The sequence below is a fragment of the Oreochromis aureus genome, linkage group 12 (assembly GCF_013358895.1).
Source record: "Oreochromis aureus strain Israel breed Guangdong linkage group 12, ZZ_aureus, whole genome shotgun sequence".
Lineage (NCBI taxonomy): Eukaryota > Metazoa > Chordata > Actinopteri > Cichliformes > Cichlidae > Oreochromis > Oreochromis aureus.
In genome coordinates this window covers 29,351,727-29,372,960 of record NC_052953.1, presented here as the reverse complement: position 1 = coordinate 29,372,960, position 21,234 = coordinate 29,351,727, and the positions used below count along the sequence as shown (strand labels likewise).

Sequence of the window (21,234 nt, the reverse complement as noted above, 5' to 3'; positions counted from 1 at the left end):
CATTTGTATCACTTAATGTCCTGGCCCCTGCATTTTAACCAAGCCATAAGCATGAAACCTACTGATGTGTACTGCCACGATGTCTTCCGTTATCCCAGACACCAAGACATTCACACAGACTGTTCTGTTCTGACCACAGGCAACAGAAACATGAATTGGATGCCAGAGTTTCATTACCTACCACAGACCAGTGCTGGAAAAGCAATAACAATTTCATTTGGTACAGGGTGTTCTCATACAAACAAACAACTAGTGTGGACCTAAATATTGGATGTCTTATCAAAACTCCACGAGAATCATGTATTACCAAATATCAATTGCTAGAGTTGAGATAAAAAGAAATGATAAGAGTAGACATTCACGCATTGCAAAGCTGGTTCGTCTTCCCTATTGACAGTTTGCTGAAAATGAACAGATCGCCTCAAGGGCCAGCTGAAGTGTGTCAGCTGGGTGGATTCCTATTGGAAATCATTTTCCTGCTTGCTTCCTCAAGGTTTCTACCCATCAAAAACAGAAGCTCCCTCACAACGTCTCTGGTTGTTTGGACACATTCAACGACAAAGAGAGTAAAAGGGTAGAGACGGCACAAACATGTTGTGAGAACAGAAGATTGCAAGCATTTTGGCGATATTGTGAAACAGAGTTACGGGCAGAAGTATGTATTTTGATGATGTGGCTCCATCAGTTAAAAGCACTGATTCAAAAAGAAACCTTTTTTTTTTTTTCAAAAACCTGTTTAACAGCTGTTTGAATCAAGCCAGATCTAATGTAGAATTTTAACTCCATTTCATCATCTGGAAGAAACGGAGTCTTTATCTTGCCATACATTGCATACATCTATCAGACATTTACACTGCAAGCAGGAGACAAGGACAAGAGTTGCAAGGGGCGGATGAGTCCTGCAGGCTGACCATCTGCACACTAAAAATAACTAAACCTCGTGACGTTAAATGAGAAATCCACTGGATGATTACACCATCAATCTGTGGTGTCTGATGGACTCCAGAAGTTGTTTTGTGACTTATGATTTCCTGTTTTTTGAAGGGCATACTTTATTTGAAGTCTCTGTTTGACAAACCTCGGAGAAAGGAGATCTCTGTTGTGTGTACCTTCAGGTACAAAATACAGACACAACAACAGCGTTGGCTGAAAGGAAGCAATAGAAGTGTGCGTCATTCGCCCATGCAAAATATTAGCAAAAATCAATGCCAGACTCTTTGTGTTTTATATTCACCCCCTTGCATAAGAGTTTATTGAATGTTCTTGTAATGGAGAAAACTAGTATGTTTTTTTTTCTTGTCTATAACTTTTTCACTGCATAAAGACCTTGCAATACTATGTAGAGTAACCCGTGAACCAGGCTATCTGCCTTAACTAGTTGGGTGAAGTAAAGAGAGAAAAGAAGAGCATAGGGAGACCACAACTAAAAAATGTTCCCAAATATCCCCAGAAAGTAACAAACAGACAGAGGACAAAGTACAAACTACAGCAGAAACAAGACACAAGGTTAATAGCATGCAATAGTGGCATATAAATGCCTGCAGAGTAAAAGAGAGTAGAGGAAAGGTGCTCAGTGTATTATGGGAGTTCCTCCAGCAGCGTGTGCTTGCACCCATATAATTATGAAACCTTGCAGGGTCACCTAATCCGTCCCGAAAGATAAGCTTGATCAAAAAGGAAAGTTTTAAGCCTCACCTGAAAAGCACCCAAACAAGGTGCTGCTTTCAAAGAAAAGGGACCTAATAGTTAAAGGCTGTCCTTTACGTTCTGCTTTTTAAAACTTGGGGAACCACAAGAAAGCCTGCACTGTGAAAGCAAAGTGCTCTGTTGAGATGATATAGTGAGGTCTTTGCGATATAGTGTAGCATCATTAAGGGTTTGTATGTGAGAAGGGTTTTGAATGCAGTGAGGAGAAGCTAACAGGGTAGAAAAATGATCTGTCCTGCTAGTCATTGTTAGTTCTCTCACTTTTGCATCTGGTAGAGGCTTTTAAGAGAACTATTAGTGCATCCCTCTGATAAGTAATTACAGTAGTTCAACCTGGAATTAACAGATGGGTGGTCTATTTTCTCAGCATCACTCTGAGACAGGATGTTCCTAATTTTCACCATAGTCTATTATACAGATGAAAGGAGTCCTTGAGATAAGTTTACTGTATGAATTACAAAAAATCCTGATTGTATGGTTTCTAATAGGGGTACTGGAATATTTGGTATGAGTCAGATTTACTAAAGAGGAGCAAATTAGCATGATGATGCAACTGCAAAAATTTCCCAGGGGGAGGTTAAAGTTCTGGGGGGATCATCTACTCACTTCATTGTAATTTATAAATACAGCAAAGCCAGTTCCCATTAATGATCACCAGTATTGTATGAAGAGCAGAATAAATTGGTTGGTTGAAAACAACCAGGCCTGATGTGGAAGTAAATACTGTACTAACAAAGATAATGCAGTGTAAGTCCAGGTCTCATTACAATTCAAACACACATAAAACACATGTTTAAATCCCATTAACAGGCATTCCAGTATGGAATTTAATACATTCAGTACTATTGGAGTTCAGTTCTTTTCTTTTTTATCAAAATAACAGTATCAATAAGGACCGGAGACGTGTGGAGCTTAGTTCTAAAGATTCGGGTTGAATCCAAATAAGACATGGATGCAAAATAAAATGTGACCTTTTTTCAGCATAAATTCAGCAGAATTTCCTATGGCACACTTTAATAACTTGTGTTCGCACAGTTCATTTAAATACTGTCCGCCCCAAGTCTTGCTCTGTGAAAGGGAAACTCTGAAAAAGGCCAGCCATAGAAATGCCTGTGTCCGCTTACCAACAGCAGCTTTTTAGTGCCAAATGTTTTAGTCCAGCAGACACCATTAGTAAATCTGGGCAAATATAAATGATAATCATTCTCCAATAGCATGAGCATGAGCATTTAATAAGGACCAGAAATAGTTAGGAGAACAAAAGAGGAATGTGTGTTACTGGGTTGAAGGGATTGGATAATTTAGAATTGAGGGGCAGAACAGATGACTGAACCAGGCTGTTAGCTGATATATTCCAAGGTTTCAGAGATAATATAAAATAATTGCTTGGTCATCTATCAAACCATTTCCCAACTTTTTCATAAGTGAGATCTAATGCTCTTTTATTTAATTTTATTTGGTTTGTGTTTTTGGTTCTGTTGTAGAAGTCATTAATTTTTATTAGGTCCATATGAATCTGTTGATTTTGCTTTTCGTTTCTTTAATTTAGGGGGTCAGGGAGCAGACACGGTCTCTATGGTGTTTTGGAGGCTTGACAGCTGAAGGGAAATTTCAGAGAACCAACTCTACTTTGTGGTCTCATTACTTTATTTTTACATTTTAAGATGAATACATTAATCATTATATTTATATGACAGGTGCACCACCCAAAGTGGGATGGATGCTGTCCCTTTTCATCAGACCAGGTTTCCCTTGCTTGGGTTCTAATTACCAGTTTAGCCCACATCCTTTGACTATTTTAAGCACTTTACCATAATCAGTGCCATAGTCAGTGTCATTCCAGTGGATATAAATGATTTTCTTTCCTTCTTCACATATTATTCTTTGCCAGTTAAGGCTCTGGTCTTAAGAATATGTTGGAATATATTGGCCTAATTAGCCTAATTTGATTGGATAGTTAATGCAATTAAATACCATAAAATGCCTGGTTGATAATGTTGCCACCAAACTTGGCAACAATTTACTCTTTTCTTTTTTCTTAACTTAAAAATGCAAATATGCAAGCCACAAAAATTCTCATATCAATTTGTGGATGTTTGTTTCACAATATAAATTACACATTGTGGAAAAATGCTAAACGATCAATCGTGCAAGGATTTTATTTCATTGTCAGATGCGTCCAGCTTAATAAGGTGCTGAGAGTGTTCTGAGGGAGAGAGACAGCGTTTACCTTGCCAGGAAGCTTAATCTAAAGGGAGCACTCAAAGAGATTTGCACAAAGTTTGCAGTACAGACAGGAAGGCCACTTGTCAAGGGAAGTGAAAGGATGGGATGAATCAGGCCGAGAGTGTGCAGGTCTGTCTTTTTCATCTACACAGCCAGTAAAAAATGATGGCACTTGAAAGCCTGTCTGTCACCCCCTTATAATTTAAACAAGACTGTGTGTCAGGAAATAAAAGTATAGAACTCAGCAAGCATGATTCATAAAAAAGATAGACTTTTAATTGTTACTGCGAGAGTGTTTAACTAGAACTGCCAATCTGTGATCGCAAGTAAGTTTCACTTTTAAATTGGGTTTTCTTTATTATGTTTGATTTTCAGCTATTTTAAATTAAAGTGACACAGCTCATGAGACTTATATTCTGTGAATGTCAAGCTCGAAAGACATTTCTGAAAAAAAAATGGTGAAAGTGCTTCCTTGGCGATATATTGGTTCAGGGGGTTCGGAGCCCTGCGTCAAATTTTTATTTATCTACTGGTGCAGGATTTTCAAAGTAACAGCCCATGGTTATATTTCAGTCAGCGTTTTATATGGGGGTTTAAACCTAAAAGCACCTTTCTTTTTGGCTTGCACTCCATACAGCTTAATGCTCTCTTTTAATACAGTCCGTGAATCAAAACGCAGCTCTTGAAGCACTTTACAGTACTTCCTATGTCTGTCAGACTGAAGTGGCTGACATTCATGTGTGTGTAACTGGCCGCCTGTTTGTGTGTGCATGTTTGTATAATACATGGTGAACTTACCTCAGGCATCATTTCAGATAGAAAATTCATGCTTTTCATTGGTCACTTTAAAGGATAATGCTGTTCAAGACCCTGTATGACTGTAATGCTCTTAATGGGGCTTTGTTCTGAGCACTTTAGATGGGACCGATAATAGTGCTGAAAGTAGCCCAGCTGCCGAAGTGGGACCATTTCTTCTAGTGAAGATGGAAAATCTTGCTTTTGTTAAAAAAACATGCATCCTCTAAATGTTTTATATCAGCTAACTTTTGGTAGATTTTAAGTAAAAAGTGTTTTTAGGGTGGAATTAAAATCATTCTATGTATTTTTGCTGTTTTATTTTCTTCTTTATGTTGTATAATGTGTTTCATTTTGTTTTAATTATTACAGCAACCATTGATAGTTTTGTCTTACAACGCATGAAATTTATTTGCCAGAATGATCGACTGTAAAGTCAGACTTGGCTGTTCACTTTTTTCTTCAAATAATTAGATAAACAAAATATACCATGAAACTGTCACCTGGCTCTTATTTGGATCGCTGGTGCCCAGAATTTTGGGCAGAAGTGGAGATTTCATGGCTGATAAAACAACTTACTCACCCCTGTTGGCATGTACTTCAGAGTGGCTGCTGTGGTGAGCTAGTAACTGCTTGTGCTCAATAACACTGGACCTGTTGTATCTGAACTTTCAAGTCCTCTCATTAGTGATGAATCAAAGAGTCATGTCAGAGGCAAATCAGGTATCTTCAACTCATTTAGTTCTCCTGCACCTCTACCACTCTCCTCAGTAATACTGAGCAGTTTAGTGTCTTTAAGCTTATAATTTTGGTCTTATGGCTTGAAAAAATTCTGTTTTATTGCAAGGTATATATAAGCCGTTCTTTTTCAGCACCTTTAGCAAAGGTGGTTACTCAACAGAGGCGCAGTCTTTGTGCTTAAAATTAAACTGAACTAGTGTCTGTTTGTTTTTTCATCTTTCTGGCCTTTACATACCATCCCTCAGTCAATCCAGCCTCAGTGTTCTCTTTATTTAAAAAAGCAATGTACAAAAATGTTTGATCTTTGGTCATAATCTGACTTTCTTTAAAGTTTTACTTAAAGTTCAGAGAACAGCAACTTGTCTATGTCTTTGTCGAACATTACCAGGCACTGCTGTAGAATAGAAACCCTCTAAAAACTAACCTGCATGATGATCTGCTGGAGAAACGAGAACATCTTATATATTGCAAAAAACCTTACACATTGCTCTTAAAAAAAAGCCACACCAGAAAATAGAGAACAATGAAAGGTTCACTGTTGTAGGACGCTGTTTCTTTCTCATCTCTTGGCAATATCTGCTGTAAGATTGGGCCTTAATGGAAACAGTCTTTCTATGCTATACAAAGACATGTGCATGGAATATCTGCAACACACATTTATTTGCAGTAGTTGAGGTTTAAAGTTTCACTTTAAAACCCCACTTAAACCTGTCTGGGCGTTTAATGTACATTAAGAAACCTTAAATTAAGTTTTTTTGTTCTTCTTTGATCTTTTTTTTTTTTTAGTTGACTTAAAAAAAAAGGTGGGTTTCATGCGGTTCAATTCCATTGATGCATGCTGTGTCTCTCACTCTCTCACTCACTAGAACTCCAGCCATGATCGGCTGCTCTTTCGTGGTAGATCGGGAATACTTTGGTGAGATCGGTCTGCTGGACCCTGGCATGGAGGTCTACGGAGGTGAGAACATCGAGCTGGGCATGCGGGTAAGGACCACATTTTATTACCCAAGCTGCTGCTACAATGCAGACTTTTATAAACAGCCTTAAAGGTAGACTTTTTTTTTGTGTTTCTTTAAACTAAATGAGAAGCCACTGTGTTAAGAGAGAGATGAAACTTCTCAGAGAAAAGCTGCGAGAAAAGTTACGTTGTTAATGAGGCTTTCCTTCAAAGCTGCAGAGTTTTGTGTCTGAAGTTCTACACCAGGAAGGCCACACAAAGAGCCATAATTACAGAGCCAATATTTGAGGGGGTAATGCTTAGATGAACAGTCCTTGTTAGAATGATTTGTGAAATCTGTATTCAGACTTTGGAACAGCTTATGATCAAGTTTTCTTGTGTTTCACAGCCAGAGGGATGCAGCTTAAGAAACAAAACCCAGGGGCATCAACAGAAACCATGATTAAACTTTCCAAAGTTTCGTAGATGGGAGTGGAGGAGGGAAATAAAAAAATCCCCTTAATGCAAATCTTTAGCCAACCCAAAGGCTCTAAAGCTTGTATACAGAAAATGTAAATCTCTTTGGCTGCTGCTTTGAGTTGAATTTAACGCTTCATGTGAGCGAAGGGCTTGCTGAAGAATTGGTTAGCGTTTAAATTCAGAAAATGTTTCTCTCCAGCCAAGTGGAACCTTTCTGAATCTAGACGCTCTCCTTGGACTTATTGCAATGAGAAATGCTTGAAAGATCCCACTCTTCATTTAACATCATGCCCACATACATTTCAAAATCTCGAGATTCCATCAACGACACCTCTGAAGTGTCGGCTGCCTTTGAAAGAGCACTTAAACAGAGGCTGGAGAATGTTTTCGTGTTTGTGCAGTGCTTTATTGAAGACATTTATAGTTGCTGATGATTATTTCAGAGCCTTCTATTATTCCATGTAGATTGGCTTTTCCTGTTTATATAAATGGCATGATTCATTGCCGTCTGCATAACGATACAATGATCTGGCCTCTTCTGTCTTTAGCTCATAGTTTTGCCATTATCATGTAGTAATAACTCAGTATTTTCTATTATGTGCCAACCACTGACAGCCTCCCCCAAGGTTACAGAGTTTTCACATTCAGCAGCGCTGCTTATATGCACCTAACAAACCATGCAGCTGTGTTAGACGATGTTCGTGGGGGAGATCAATTCAGCTACAGCAGCTAAATAAACCTAGAACAACTCTATTGAACTGTGTGATATAGTTTAACAGTGAGCACTGGCTCTGATATGCACCAGCTCCCCATTGTCTCTTTTCTCACTGAATATTTACTATCGCTTTTTTCATTCATAAACTGAGAAGGATAACCGTCTGTCTGCAAACAGAGTGCCATCACAAAGGCAATTACCTATCCTCCTGTTTGGCCTGTCTGTGTGTGGAAATGAAACACATGCCACGGAAAAACAGGCCATTCAGCTCACACACAAGCCTGATTGGGTTGACAGTCAACAACTATCTTCGTCCATTCATAATGTACAGCCTTTAATGGAATGGAGTCGGGATCCCGGCAAGTGAGCTGCAATTACTCCTCTTTGGCTACTGCGGCTCAGGCAGCTCATTGTAGTGCCGGTTGAAGAGCTGCCACTGGGATAGGTTTGATTGACAAGAACATGTTTAACAATTAGCCAGGGCATCTCACAGGAGCCCAGGATCATCTGACTGCAGGATCCTGATGAGAGGCAGGGTTCACATTCAAAGGTTATGGTATATTTATCATCTACCGTGAGTTGTTCCTTTGTGTCTAAGAGGGATGCAAAGAATCTTTCGTAAGCAGAAAGGATGTGCAGGGGCTGATTAGGCTGCACATAGCATTGTGGTGCGCTGTCATTTCTGACAGGAAAACAACAGAATAAAACCGGGGAGGAGGGGTTTCTCACCGATGTGTTTGCTCAGGAGTGAAATCATTTATAAGTTAGGACCTGTAAATGAAGAGAGACAGCAGAGGCAAATCACACTGATGAAAGATCACGTAGAGTTCGTCTGCAGCCTCGTGATGTCACTCTCTCGCTTACATAATCACAACAAATAAAGGAATGCATTAAATGCGTTTGCACTGAATGATTTTTTTTTTTAAATCTCCCAGAGAATCTTTCATTGCCCTTGTAAATAATTGCAGATGGCATGTTTGAACTTACCACAAGGCCCCTTTTGCAAACAGAGAAAAATGGTTTGGGACAGTAACGGTGAATTCTGCCAGAAGTGTCAATATGAATTTATCTTGCAATGTGTCTCCCACACCTGCTTCACTGAGTCTTTGCTGATATAGAGCCCCAGTAGACCTGGACACTGCCTTTCATTTTTCAAATTCCTGTGTGATACTGTGATACTCACTTCCCAAATATAATACTACACAAAATCTACCAGGGGTCACTCCTCCAGCTGCTTGTTCTGCTATTTCCACCGAAACAGGGGAAAAAAGAAACCTTTTGAAATGTGGTAATTATGCTTATGCTAATTCTTTCACCACATTAAAGCAAGAGGAAAATAGAAAACCGAGTCCACAAATGCTAACAGCTCAGGTTTCATTACTTCTCTTTGTAAATAATAAATATAAATAAGAAAGGTCTGTGCAGATTCTTAGTCATGCAGGTGAGAATATTCTCAAGCACTTGAAATGAAGTCAGCTGGGCTTCTTTTTGGTTTTAGGCTATATAAGTGTTGGACTTCCATCAATTTCTGTTTCCAGTGAGTAAATAAATGTCTGGTACTTCTGGGAATGAAAGGATTAGGATGTTAATTTGACATAATTCAAGCATTGGGAGTAATATATAAAAATGTTGTGCCCTATAAGTTTATGAAGCAGGGAAACTCATCAAATTCAGCAAACTCTGCAGGCAGATCTATAGTTTCTGTTAGCTTCATGCAGCTGCTCACAGCTCATTTTTGCTGCCTAAATGCACTGTGTACTCTGTGTTCACACAGTGCTAAATGCATTTAGTAAAAGACTTGTGCCATGCTAAACTAAAACTGCTACATTCAGTCATGCCCTTCCCCTCACATCCTAATCTAACAAAGTCAGTCTGGCATACCATTTTATGACTTGTAGAAATTTAATTCGTAAACATTTTTGCCCGCCAACCTATGATGGCAACCATGTTTCTGCCAGAAAAAGTCTAGAGTCTAGATGGGTTTACTCACACAATATGCCCATGAGCTTACATTGCCATCAGGAAGCCATCCAAGCTGCTTCATGAAATCTGTCTCATTTTCATAACAGTCTAATCAATCAGTCCAAGAACCTTGTGAAGTGTGATCTCATGGGGTGGCCTGCTTGTCTTGATGACATTTATTAAACTCACCAGGAACTCCTTTCAGGAGTAATGAACCAAAAAATAATCTTTTTTTTTTCTTCTTTGAAGCCTCATCTCCGTACCCACCTGGGCTGGGCCTCAAGGCATCTGCTCATAATCTCTCTGTAGTGAGGAGAATTGAGCTAATTAAAGTGTAGCAGTACCAGCAGCTAGACAGGAATGGGACATAATTACACTTCACTTGGTTCTTTCTGTATCCCAAGCAGAGTTATTATGGTGGGATCAAAGTATAGCATGTAACAGTCCAGTATATGTATTATATTGGTTTTAGATCAGTGCATTTTTTAATCCCATGCATTTAAAATGTGACACTACATAACAGGTTAGACCTGTTGCCCCGGTTTGTTGTAATAACTGTCAAATTTAGATAAGCACTTGATGGAAGTTTGAACATGAAGTGTGATGTCATCAAGGTTAGTTTGTTAGCTCTGGGCTGCAATATGTGAAAGGCGTCTGAGTTTAGGACTCACTTAATCTTCAGTCTTCTGCAAAGGTCTTGAGTCACACCTCCCTGCTTTTATTTTGTCAGACTTTCTTGCTATTTAAAAAAAAAAAGTTCTTCAGCTATAGCTGTAGTATTTTGAAGGTAGCCATACCAAATACTGATTTCTAGCTCATTAGAGTTGTAGGATTATGCCTCAAACACTATATTTTCATACATTTTTGCACATTTCAATAAATCTCTGTTTACCATTTTCCCAACAAAATATATATATATAAAAAGGAGTTGCTCAATACTGAAGATTGAGTCCTAAATTCAGATGCCTTTCACATATTGGGCTAACAAACTAGCCTTGATGACATCACACCTCATGCCCAGACAGGTTTCCACCATCTGTGTGGAGTTTGCGTGTTCTCCCCGTGTTTGCGTCTGTTCTGTCCGGGTACTCTGGTTTCCTTCCACAGTCCAAAGACAAGCAGTTAGTGGGGTTAGGCTAACTGGTCAACTGGTGCAACTGGTTGCCTGTCTCTTTGTGTTAGACTGGCAACTTATGGATGGATAGCTTCTAACTTTTGAAAACCTAGAAGTGACAGGTGACACAGTAACTGTGTAACCATACAGTATTTTAAAATAGTTAGCTAGCTAGCTAGCTTGCATTTAGATGAAGCAGCGCTAGTTTCAGTGCAAGAAACAGCGTTGGTGTCAGCTGCAAGTTGCTTATTAACACCTGCTCATGTTCTGAGGCTGTCAAACAAGCTGAGCTCAGAAAAGTAGATAGATGGATAGAATTTTATTTCGAACATGCAAATATAACTGAAATAACAAGAGAAAAAACAAAAAACAAAACCAAAACTTAAAAAACATCAAGTTTTTATGTATATATGTCTGTCTACAGAATGTGTGTGCTCAAAAAGGAGTAGGATGAAATTTACACTTTCCCTTTTCCTAACCATCTATCCCATCCATTCGCTTCCGCTTGTCCTTTTCAGGGTCGCGGGGGGCGCTGGAGCCTATCCCAGCTGTCATAGGGCGAGAGGTGGGGTACACCCTGGACAGGTCGCCAGTCTGTCACAGGGCTAACACACAGGGACAGACAACCATTTGCACTCACGTTCACACCTATGGGCAATTTAGATTAATCAATTAACCTATCCCCACTAAGTGCATGTCTTTGGATGGTGGGAGGAAGCCGGAGTACCCGGAGAGAACCCACGCAAACACGGGGAGAACATGCAAACTCCACACAGAACGACCCCGGCCTGATGGTGGAATTGAATTCAGGACCTTCTTGCTGTGCGGCAACAGTGCTAACCACCTTGCCACGGTGCTGCCATGTTCCTAACCCCTTATTTCAAATTTCATTACTTACAAATCCATATTTAGAATTCACTATTCACAAGTGTCACTAAAAGTCACTTTCAGCATTATGACCCTGCATAGCTGCACATTTTAAGCACAGTGCATTATTACAAACTCAAATGTCTGAAACACAATTTTTCTCAAGTAAAACCTTTAGACAGATAATGTACTTTTGTCTTTCGCTATTTTGCTAACAATTTAATTCTTTAACACAACGCACTGTTTTAAAATCTGTTACTCATTACAAGGTGACAGCGGCATCCACCTCTAAGTTGTAGCTGGTTAATAAATCTACAGATTGATCCTTTAGGCTTATCCCTTCGTTTTGTTTCTACAGAAGCATATTAAACAGAATGTGCATGTCTAATACATTCCTATTCTGAGCAACAACTCTGATTATCAGACGATAAACCCAGCAGCTCAGCTAGTGCTTTGCATCTTATGCCACCCACCGCTTTTTTCCAGATGGTGGCTTTGTTTAATGAAAACAAACAGTGCTCCCACCCACCCCAAAAAACTAAAACAAAAACAAAGAAAATATAAATTCAAGATGAACCAGTAAGCATTACTTCAGGTGGTACTATAACAGGTGCAGCCTCGTAGCAGTTGGTGGATGCAGTCAGATGTTGCTTTCAGTTTGTTGTGAGAACATCTGCCCCACTGATACAAATATGAAGCCCGGACAATTTAACACAGTTGATTAACCTCACAAGCCATCTGGATTTGAAGATACAAATGGATTCAAAGGAAGAAGAAAGCCTCCGGATGTGTTCGTTTGTAAAGGATATGATGACTGTACACATGGATTCTCATCAGTTGATTTTTCCATCTAACAATACATTGTGTTTCACATGTGAGAGAATATTTGTATTAAATAGTTTCTTTCCTTTCGAGGGCAGAAATTCTAATGCTACAGTTTGTTTCCTGCCCTGAAAGTTATCATCATACTGTCTATCTAATTATTATTAATGAATACAGAGCTGTTAGAGTCATCCGGTTGCTGTGTGCTGTCGACTTTCTCACAGAATCTAATAATGTGATGGTAATAAAGAGCTTCATCCGGCATCTGTACCAGGATTACAATAGTAAATGTTAATCACATTTGTGGTTTCGGTGACCTATCATGGGCAGCTCTGAGAAACCCACAGCAAGCTACCTTTTACATAAAGCCACCCTCCCTGGCTTTTAACACATGTCACACTAGGAATTATCTTTATTTAGTATTCAGGGATATTCAGATCACACACAGAATATATCTTCACTATTCCCCGTGACAAACTCAGACTCCTCCTCCAGGCTGCAGCCCTCCGCAGCGGAAAGCAGTCACCTTGAGAAAGGACAGAAATGTCGTTATGAGCCGTAGCCATCTGTGGACACCAGCCATTCTGGTAGGTTCCAAATCAACATCGTGCTCATGTCCATCAAACGGCAAATGACAGTGGGCGCTCACCATATGTGAGCCCTTTCCAACAAAGTGAGTCATTCCAAAGATGAGAACAAATCTAATGCCTCCGAGGGATTCTCATGTTACACTTTTGCAAATAGAAAGAGATAAATGTGGGGAATTACTGGACAAATGCCATAATGAGGAATGCTTTATTGGACAAAGCATCACATAGGGTCCAATATGGTTGTCCCATATGGTGGTGCTTTTTCACACCAAAATAAACACAATTTGCGGCGATGTTTATGTTGAATTCTTTTTTAACAGTTTAAGAACTTGTTTTCTTCCACTGTCTCTTGTCTCTTCAGTGACCAGTGTTGACTAAGGTATCCTTTACTATAACCTTGCGTTGTTTCATCACCCCGTCCTTGTCAAAGGCGTGACTCATTCTCTCGCCACAACATGTGAGAAACTATCTGCTCTCCATTGATAAAACCGACGTGAAAGCAACAGTACTATTGGATATTGATCAAGCATTTGTCTTTTTCAATGCCTGCATTATTCAGGGGCTGAATCAATCTGTTGGGGCTTAATGGACTCAGGTTTACTTACTTCATGGTTCATTACTGTATGTTCCAGCCCGAGTCTGTCTATGGGAGAAAAGACAAATGAGAATAGATGCAGCAGTAAAAGTTACAAGACCCAGATCGAGTATTGTTTCAGAGGAACTGCCGCAGCTATTGAAGGACTTATTGCCACCATATGGCAAAGCAGAGAGCTTCTGCGTATGCTTTTTTGTGCTGACATTATAAAAGATGATTTGGATTTATGCATCGACATGTTTGGTGCATGCATAATTTAAGATTGATATGGTCTTCTTGTCTCCTGGTGTCTTATAGATCCAGACTGTGTCCATAATTTACACCACAATAGAGTGTATGTTTGAGAAACATATGTTATGTTTGGCATTTAACGATGACATCGAGCATACTCCTCTGCTTCAAGTGGCTTTGGAAAAATTACTTGGCTTCCTGGGCGTGAGCATACCTCAGAGAGTTGCCACTTTGGCGTTCAGAGCCAGAGGGATAAGTAATTAGACAGGCCCTGTCAGCTTACTTATTATCCCTGTGAATCATAAACTTCATTAAAAACCTCCTTCAGTAGTGACTGGAGATACCCCCACCCTAATTTGAACACATTCTGACAAGGTAATTAAGATTATTTCACAAGATTTGTGCATTTTGCATCCTCCCACCATTGAAGACAATCGAATTATATAGAGAGGTATCCAAATGCTCTCTCCGTGGACAGCATCATCACCAGAAAACAACAACAGCAACACTTGACAGGCAGATTGGCTCATCCCATTCATTATCTCAGCATTAGTTAATCTGTTCACGTAATTGCTTGTGTTAGATGTCTGAGACTCTTGCTGAAAACTTGAAATGATCTGACAAGGCCAAAGTATTTGACGAGCACTTGCGCACACTGATTTGGCCGCACCAGCAAATCAGCCGGCATATCAAAGAGGAAGGGCAGCAACTGGGTGGAATTAGCTTTTGACAGGCGTAGTTAAAAGGGTCTACGCGTCTGTCTGTCTCTCCATCAACAGCCTCCATTTTATAGATGTGCAGGCACGATGCCAGCGATGGCACTGTGGACTCTGCATGTATTTTGTCTGGGTCCCTCAGTTTCTCCTGACAGTCAAATGACATGCATGTTAGACTGATTGGTGATTAAAAACTGGGAGTTGCTTGGTGACAAGCTGCTCATCCATCCTCTGTGACCCTAGTTGGGCAGTTTATCACACTAACATAGATTTTAAAAAAGAACAGCAAATACTTATTAATGTAGAGGTTCCTGTGAGTACCTGAAAATGAATCAAAGTATAAAGTTGGCATGTATGTGCTACACTACTTTGTGACTGTGAGCTTCTTGAACGACCAAACTATACTGTGATAAATATACTTCATGTTAAGTGGATTTTTCTGACCTCTGGGGAGCTACAGTATTTCCAGTTGTTTCGTGCTAAATGACGCTAAGAGCTGCTGTGGATACTTCATAAATATGATACTAGTCATATGGCCAGTGACAGATCTAAAAAATGTTACATGGGAGAGCAAAGTGGGAGCAAGAAGTCTAGGCAGGGTGGCACATACCTCTTCAGTGAAGTATGTGAAAATCCCCTATATGTAAATGGAGTCAACAAAATATCAACAAAAACACTTTCAAACTATTTACTGTATCATTATCTCTTCTAAGAAAACAAAGACAATTTTTAGCTATAAAGTTCCCAGCTCTACAGCAGGGGGGCAGTTGCCCCCCCTTGCCCCCCTGTAGATCTGCCCCTGCGTATGGCTTAAATGAGGTATTGATTTTCTCATGTAATTCTCTGCAAGAAATTAAGTGAAAGTTTCTGTGAGTCTCCTATTAATTAACCTGAATTACCTTTAACAAACAAATACAGATGAAAGTTCACTCAAGGTGCAACACATCAGTAAAATTTGAAGAACATCCAATTATGGCTCGAGGGCGCGGCTTAGGTAAGGCAGAGGGAATGAATCTGGGTGTGCTTTGCTTGGTGCTCAGATTTCAGTCTTTCAAAAGTATCCGCTGCTCAAGGAAAAAACTTATTACACGTTGTTCACTGCTATTTTGAATACTTGTCAACCTTTTAAATAAATGTAATTTTGTGAAAATGGGAATTTATCATTTATGCTAATTAGCCACCGCTGTAGTCGGTGCCAGAGTGTCAAAGTTACACATGCTGCTCTGCTGACGGGGTTTGATATGTTATGAATAACTTAACACACGTTTAACTCTTCAAATGTGGATGTGAAATTGAAGCATGCTGCTTTATCCAGTGAGATCATTTTAAGTTACAATTCATGAGAGAAATATTGGACTAGTGTGAAGAGAGCAAAGCGTGTGGTGCTGTTGTGAGTACTATGTTCCCTGCTAGACTTCTGTTATCTGAGGATAACAGGGTGTTGGTACTTGAAACTGCTTTCAGGCCTGGAAATTAGCATTGGTTTGAATAAACACCAGAGCTATAGACGAATGAGTGACAAATTAAAAGAAAATCCACCCATTGTGTTCTATGCTTCCAATCTTGGCTCTCCCTCAGTAGAGCTCTACTGGATGTAACAACAACAGTCTTCCAAACATATTCCCCCATTCTTGTTTTGATGATGGTAGCAGAGAGCACTGTGTAACATGTTGGTCCAAAATCTCCCACAGTTGTTCAGTTGGGTTGAGATGTGCTGACTGTGAAGACTTGAGCATGTTTTAATACTCACCAAACCGCTCAGTAAACCCTCATGCCCTATTGATCAGGGAATTGACCTCCTGAAAGAGACTACTCCCAAACAGATAGAAATGTTTCTTCATAGAATGAAAGTGATCACTCAGAACAACGTTGTATTGATTTGCAGTGACCCCTTACCCTTAGAGGATAAGTGAACCCAAACAGAGCCAGCAGTTCTGCAGGGGTCAAAGGTTTAGATTTTTTTCTATAATTTGCAACCTGTTTAAATAAGGGAAATGGTTAGCTGCAAGTTTGAGCTAATATAAGCTTCATTTTCTGTTTAAAAGCTGTTTTGCCTTCATATGACAGAAAACTACATCTTAGAAAATCCCTTGATATTTTAAAATCTTAATGTCAATCATTAGAAAAGTTGTAAATACACCGTCTGGTCTGCCAGCACCCTCAATCAGCATTTCTTTGAAATAGGGTGGACTTTTGCAATAATATACTACAAAAAGACATCCCTTGGGTTGAGGCTGAAAGCTTTTCTGTTGAGAATATAGACATGTAAAATTCCCCAGATGCTACTGAGTGCTTGAGTGCTTGCAACTTACTTCCCCAAGAGGTTACAGAATGCAATTTCACAGCTTTCTTCTGAGGTATTTGTAAAAAAAATTCCACGTGAAGTTCAAAGAATTTCCATGACAAAGGTCGGCAAAAGAATCCATCCCACATTTCTGAGGATGAATACAATTCTTTGTCTAAAATGTGCTGGCACCGGAGCCTGTTGTGCAGACTGCAGGGATTAAAGGCCTGTATACTTTTTTAACCATGCCACTGGTTTTATCAGTTTATCCTTCCCTGCCCTCTAAGAAAGAGGCAATTAACACTTAAATGTCAAAGTAGAATCGTCAATTAACCTATTAAGTGACCTCTAAAGGAGGTTTTTTCCTCTAAGCTTAAAATAAAAGTGTATACCTCTGGGTCATTTATTAGATAGATAGATAGATAGATAGATAGATAGATAGATAGATAGATAGATAGATAGATAGATAGATAGATAGATAGATAGATAGATAGATAGATAGATAGATAGATAGATAGATAGATAGATGTGCTATATCTATAAGTCTGGATGACCTCAGCACATCCTTTCATCATCTAATACCGCACTGTAGCTTGCAGAGTTGTAATGGGCAGACAGATATAATGCCTGCCAAAGTGGTACTCTCCCGCTACAGTCCAGGAGCAGATTGGTCTCATCACACCCATCTTCAAGATCTTGATCTCAACTACACATCTGTAATAGCCTATGTTTGTAGTGTGCAGAGTTGTGATACAATTTCACTGACAAAATCTCTGCACATACAGGACATTGCAAAACTTTTGAACGCCTCATTTCTTTTCCCATCATTTTGCTTCCAAGGAGCCAGACGTTCTTATAATCTTTAAAGCAGTTTTGCCAATAATTCTCTCCAAGCTTTCTGAATCCCTTTCAGTGTTTTTATTTCAACACTGGCTGCTTTTTAACTCATTTAACTGATTTTCTGTCCGGTCCTTGTACCTGACCATTTTCAGAAGATTATTTTGTTTTGTTTGTTAAGCCACTGAACACTGATCTATACATAGAAAGGCAGCTAACTCGAGGGACGAACCAGTGCTGTGTCTACGCATAGACAGTTTAGAAAAGAACCGAGTTTAGATTGTGTTTTCAACCACTTTGCTACTAATTCTCATGGCAGATAAACGAGGAGAAATGAGTTATGAGTTATGTGAAATTACACAAGAACTGAACTGAAAATCAGTGGCAACAAGTTTTATGAAGTGATAAATCAGAAATTTATGGAAATACAAACACATAGAAAAACACAATGAAAGACTATCAGTCATTCATGGATTGGCCTCCCCAGAGCCCAGATCTTAACATTAGTGAAGCAGTGCGGGATCATCTTGACAGTGATCTGAATAAAAGGCACCCAACATCCAAATAAGAGCTTTGAATGTCCTTCAGGAAGCCTGGAGAACTATCTCTGAAGACTTACATTACATTACATGACAAGGAAGAGAGATTTCAGGCTGTGTTGAAGAATTAAGGTGGTCCGAGCAAATATTCTTTTCAAGCTTGTTCGAAGTGTACAAACTTAGTTTTTGCATTACATACTGTTTTTCCATATATGTTTTAATCAATTGCTGCACGTGTTTGCCATGTTCCTAGCAAGATACAAATAAACAGTACTGTGTAAAAACCTTCAAGACTGATGTCACACACACGCACACACAAACAGGTAACCTCAGGATAAAAAAAAACCCACCAAAAAAACCCACCAAAGCCATTTTGTCACAGATGGTTAAATTAAAAAACATATAATTAGAGTTGCTTTTGAAAAAATGGACGTTATATGAAAAATATACATGTTAAGTTGGTTGTTGTTGTTGTTATGTTATACTGCATGATGCATCCTAATCCAGAAGAATCACAGACCTTCTGGTGTTGTGATTTTGTGAGAGACTAACAACTGGGATTTTAGATAAATGTTAAATGCTGATGAGAGAGCAAACTCAGCTTGGATGTGTGCTCAAGTACAGATGATAAATTCATGTGTGTGCAAAATCTGAACGCAGCTGTCACTGCAGGATGTCAATAGGTTCATTTTTTTGAATTGTTGCTTTCCCACAAACCAAGCTTTTTATAGTGGAAATATTTCACATACACTGAGCATCAGTGTATCACAACCTTTATCACAAGTCACCACACTATAGCTGAGAGGAATATTACATAAACGCAGCCACCTGAACGTAAAGGGACAAGCTCTTATAAAAGTTTATTCCCAATTCTCAGCTGCCAGTGTAGCAACGACACAGTAGTGATTATCTTCAGCTCCGTATGGAGGAGGAAAAAAAAATCACAAATTTGGTCAAGAAGTAGGCAGGTAGACTTGTCAGTTAGAGGCTGGATTATATCACTTTGCAATTTCACACTTTAAGCAAGAGCCCGTTATTCTTTTCTTAACTTGTGAATTGGTCTTAAAGTTCCTGTTCAATACCGCCTCTAGCAACGTGCCTCCAAAGTGTCAATAATCTGATGGATGTGACTTTCCAAAGAAAGAAACCATTAACTAAAGCATTGATTTTTTTCGGGTACTACACCAAGTACGTGAGCATGTACATATGTCGAGTGTATAGGACGAAACGGTAAATGTGATACATTTGTAAACTAGTGAAAAGGAACAAAAATGTACACATAGAAAAAGATCAGGCTCCAAGCACATTGCGAGCATTTGAGCTATCAGCATGTCTTGTCCTTAATGAGCATTTTTAAAAAGTACCTCATGCAGGATTTTGGCCTCCAAGTGAGTTCCGAGTACTGGGGAGGGCATCTCCGTCCGTTTTGCTGCCTAGAATCCTAACTGCATCTAAATGTAGGACACGAAAATCCATATGCATAATTTCATCGTATGTATATCAAGGAGAAACTCTGTGAAAAATGTCACAGTAGAAGAAGAATTTGTGTGTTTGTGTGGCTAAAAAGGACATGATGGTATATCTTGTTTTTCAAATCAATGCAAAACTGTCAGAGCTCATGAGCGCCATCTAAATATCGCATTTAAAAACTGATATTCCCTCAAATCTGCCGGGAAATGTTTTTGTCATGCACCGAGAATAGCTGAGAAACACGGAGATGAACCCCTACGGACCCCCGAGCTAGTGCTACACTCATTTGGGCAATCCCGAGGCTTCTGTTTGCTACTGCAGGATAATTCTCCTCCCTGTCTGTGTTAGCTGTCATGCTAGATGTGACATAATATAAAGTCTGCACAAGTCTGCACATAATATAAAGACCCCGGCACATTCTTTCATCATCTTAGGCTGAATTCTCAGCCGCACACTTGCTCTCTCTCCCTGCACTGCTCTCCATTTTGACCAGTGATGGAGAAAAAGTCTGATGGCTAATGTCATTTTTGCAGTTTCTGAAAAGCTTGCACTGGTGGGACTGAAAAGTCAGCGGCTATTTTCAAACGGCTTAGAGGCAGTAGCGTATTCCAGAAGAAGTACTTGTTGGATGGGTCACATGGTGATCGTCCAGGTGTGAGGAGCCGAGAAATGAAGCAAGGTTTTTAACTTTCTCTCTCTTGCTCACTTTATTCCTTTTTTCTTTCCACACAGTGACACAATTCTTATTATGTTCGAGTGTCCAAACAACCATGAATGCCTTCCTAGAGACTCTGAGAGTTATCCCCGTTTTTAAAGAACTCAGCATGAATATCTACACTCTTTTTAGAAGCTCAGCTTTATCTAGGTTATCTCAGATGTGTAAACTTAGAGACAAGAAAAGCTTTTTGAGGGGAGTGCTTTTAAAATCGAACTCACTTTAAAAGAGTGCTACAAAAGTACGGAAGTTCTACGGAATTTGGAGCAAGCCCCCAATTCACGTGCCTGTTTGGTAGACTCGAGAGGGACTGATATGGCTGATCAAAAGACCTGTTTTATTTCCAGCATCCACAACTTGTCAATTTAGTTTTTTTATGTGGTTTGCATATTGCTACCTACACTGTTTAAGTCACATGTCTATTACCTGGTCTGGTTGAGCAGCCAAGCAGAACACGCATGATATGTTAGCCCTCAAAACAACCTCGGGGAATCAGCTGAGCCTGGTACTCTGAAGCCAAATCACTTGGGCACAGGTGGTTTGGGTATATGCCAATGAGCAGCACTGGAACTTACTCTGAATTTGAATTGGCCGCAATGTTTAGTTTCCGTTCTGACTAGTACAAATGTTGATCAGGTCCCTTACAAAGAAACACCAACCTAGCCACACCGATGATGCCGCATTTTGTAATGAAAATATATGAAATGATTTATTACAGCAGCAGAATTTGGCATCAGACTACAGGTTCATCACTCCCCCTCTGAATGTGATGCATATAAGCATTTACTGTGGAAACTGGGGATGAGTAGCTATCCTCTACTGGGTGATGCTGTAGTCAGCGAGGGTGTGAAACAGCAGTCAGCTATGCAGGCCACGTAAGGGGTAAGAAAT

At 39.5% G+C, this 21,234-nt stretch overlaps 1 protein-coding gene across 1 annotated transcript in view; it reads left to right on the top strand.

The window, feature by feature from the left end:
* The window catches only part of galnt9 (polypeptide N-acetylgalactosaminyltransferase 9), a 99,038-nt gene that overhangs the window by 53,231 nt on the left and 24,573 nt on the right, over positions 1–21,234 (top strand). Inside the window, exon 6 of the mRNA XM_031743673.2 lies at positions 6,336–6,453. Coding sequence (XP_031599533.1) covers positions 6,336–6,453 — 118 coding nt within the window. The remainder of the gene's footprint in view (positions 1–6,335; positions 6,454–21,234) is intronic.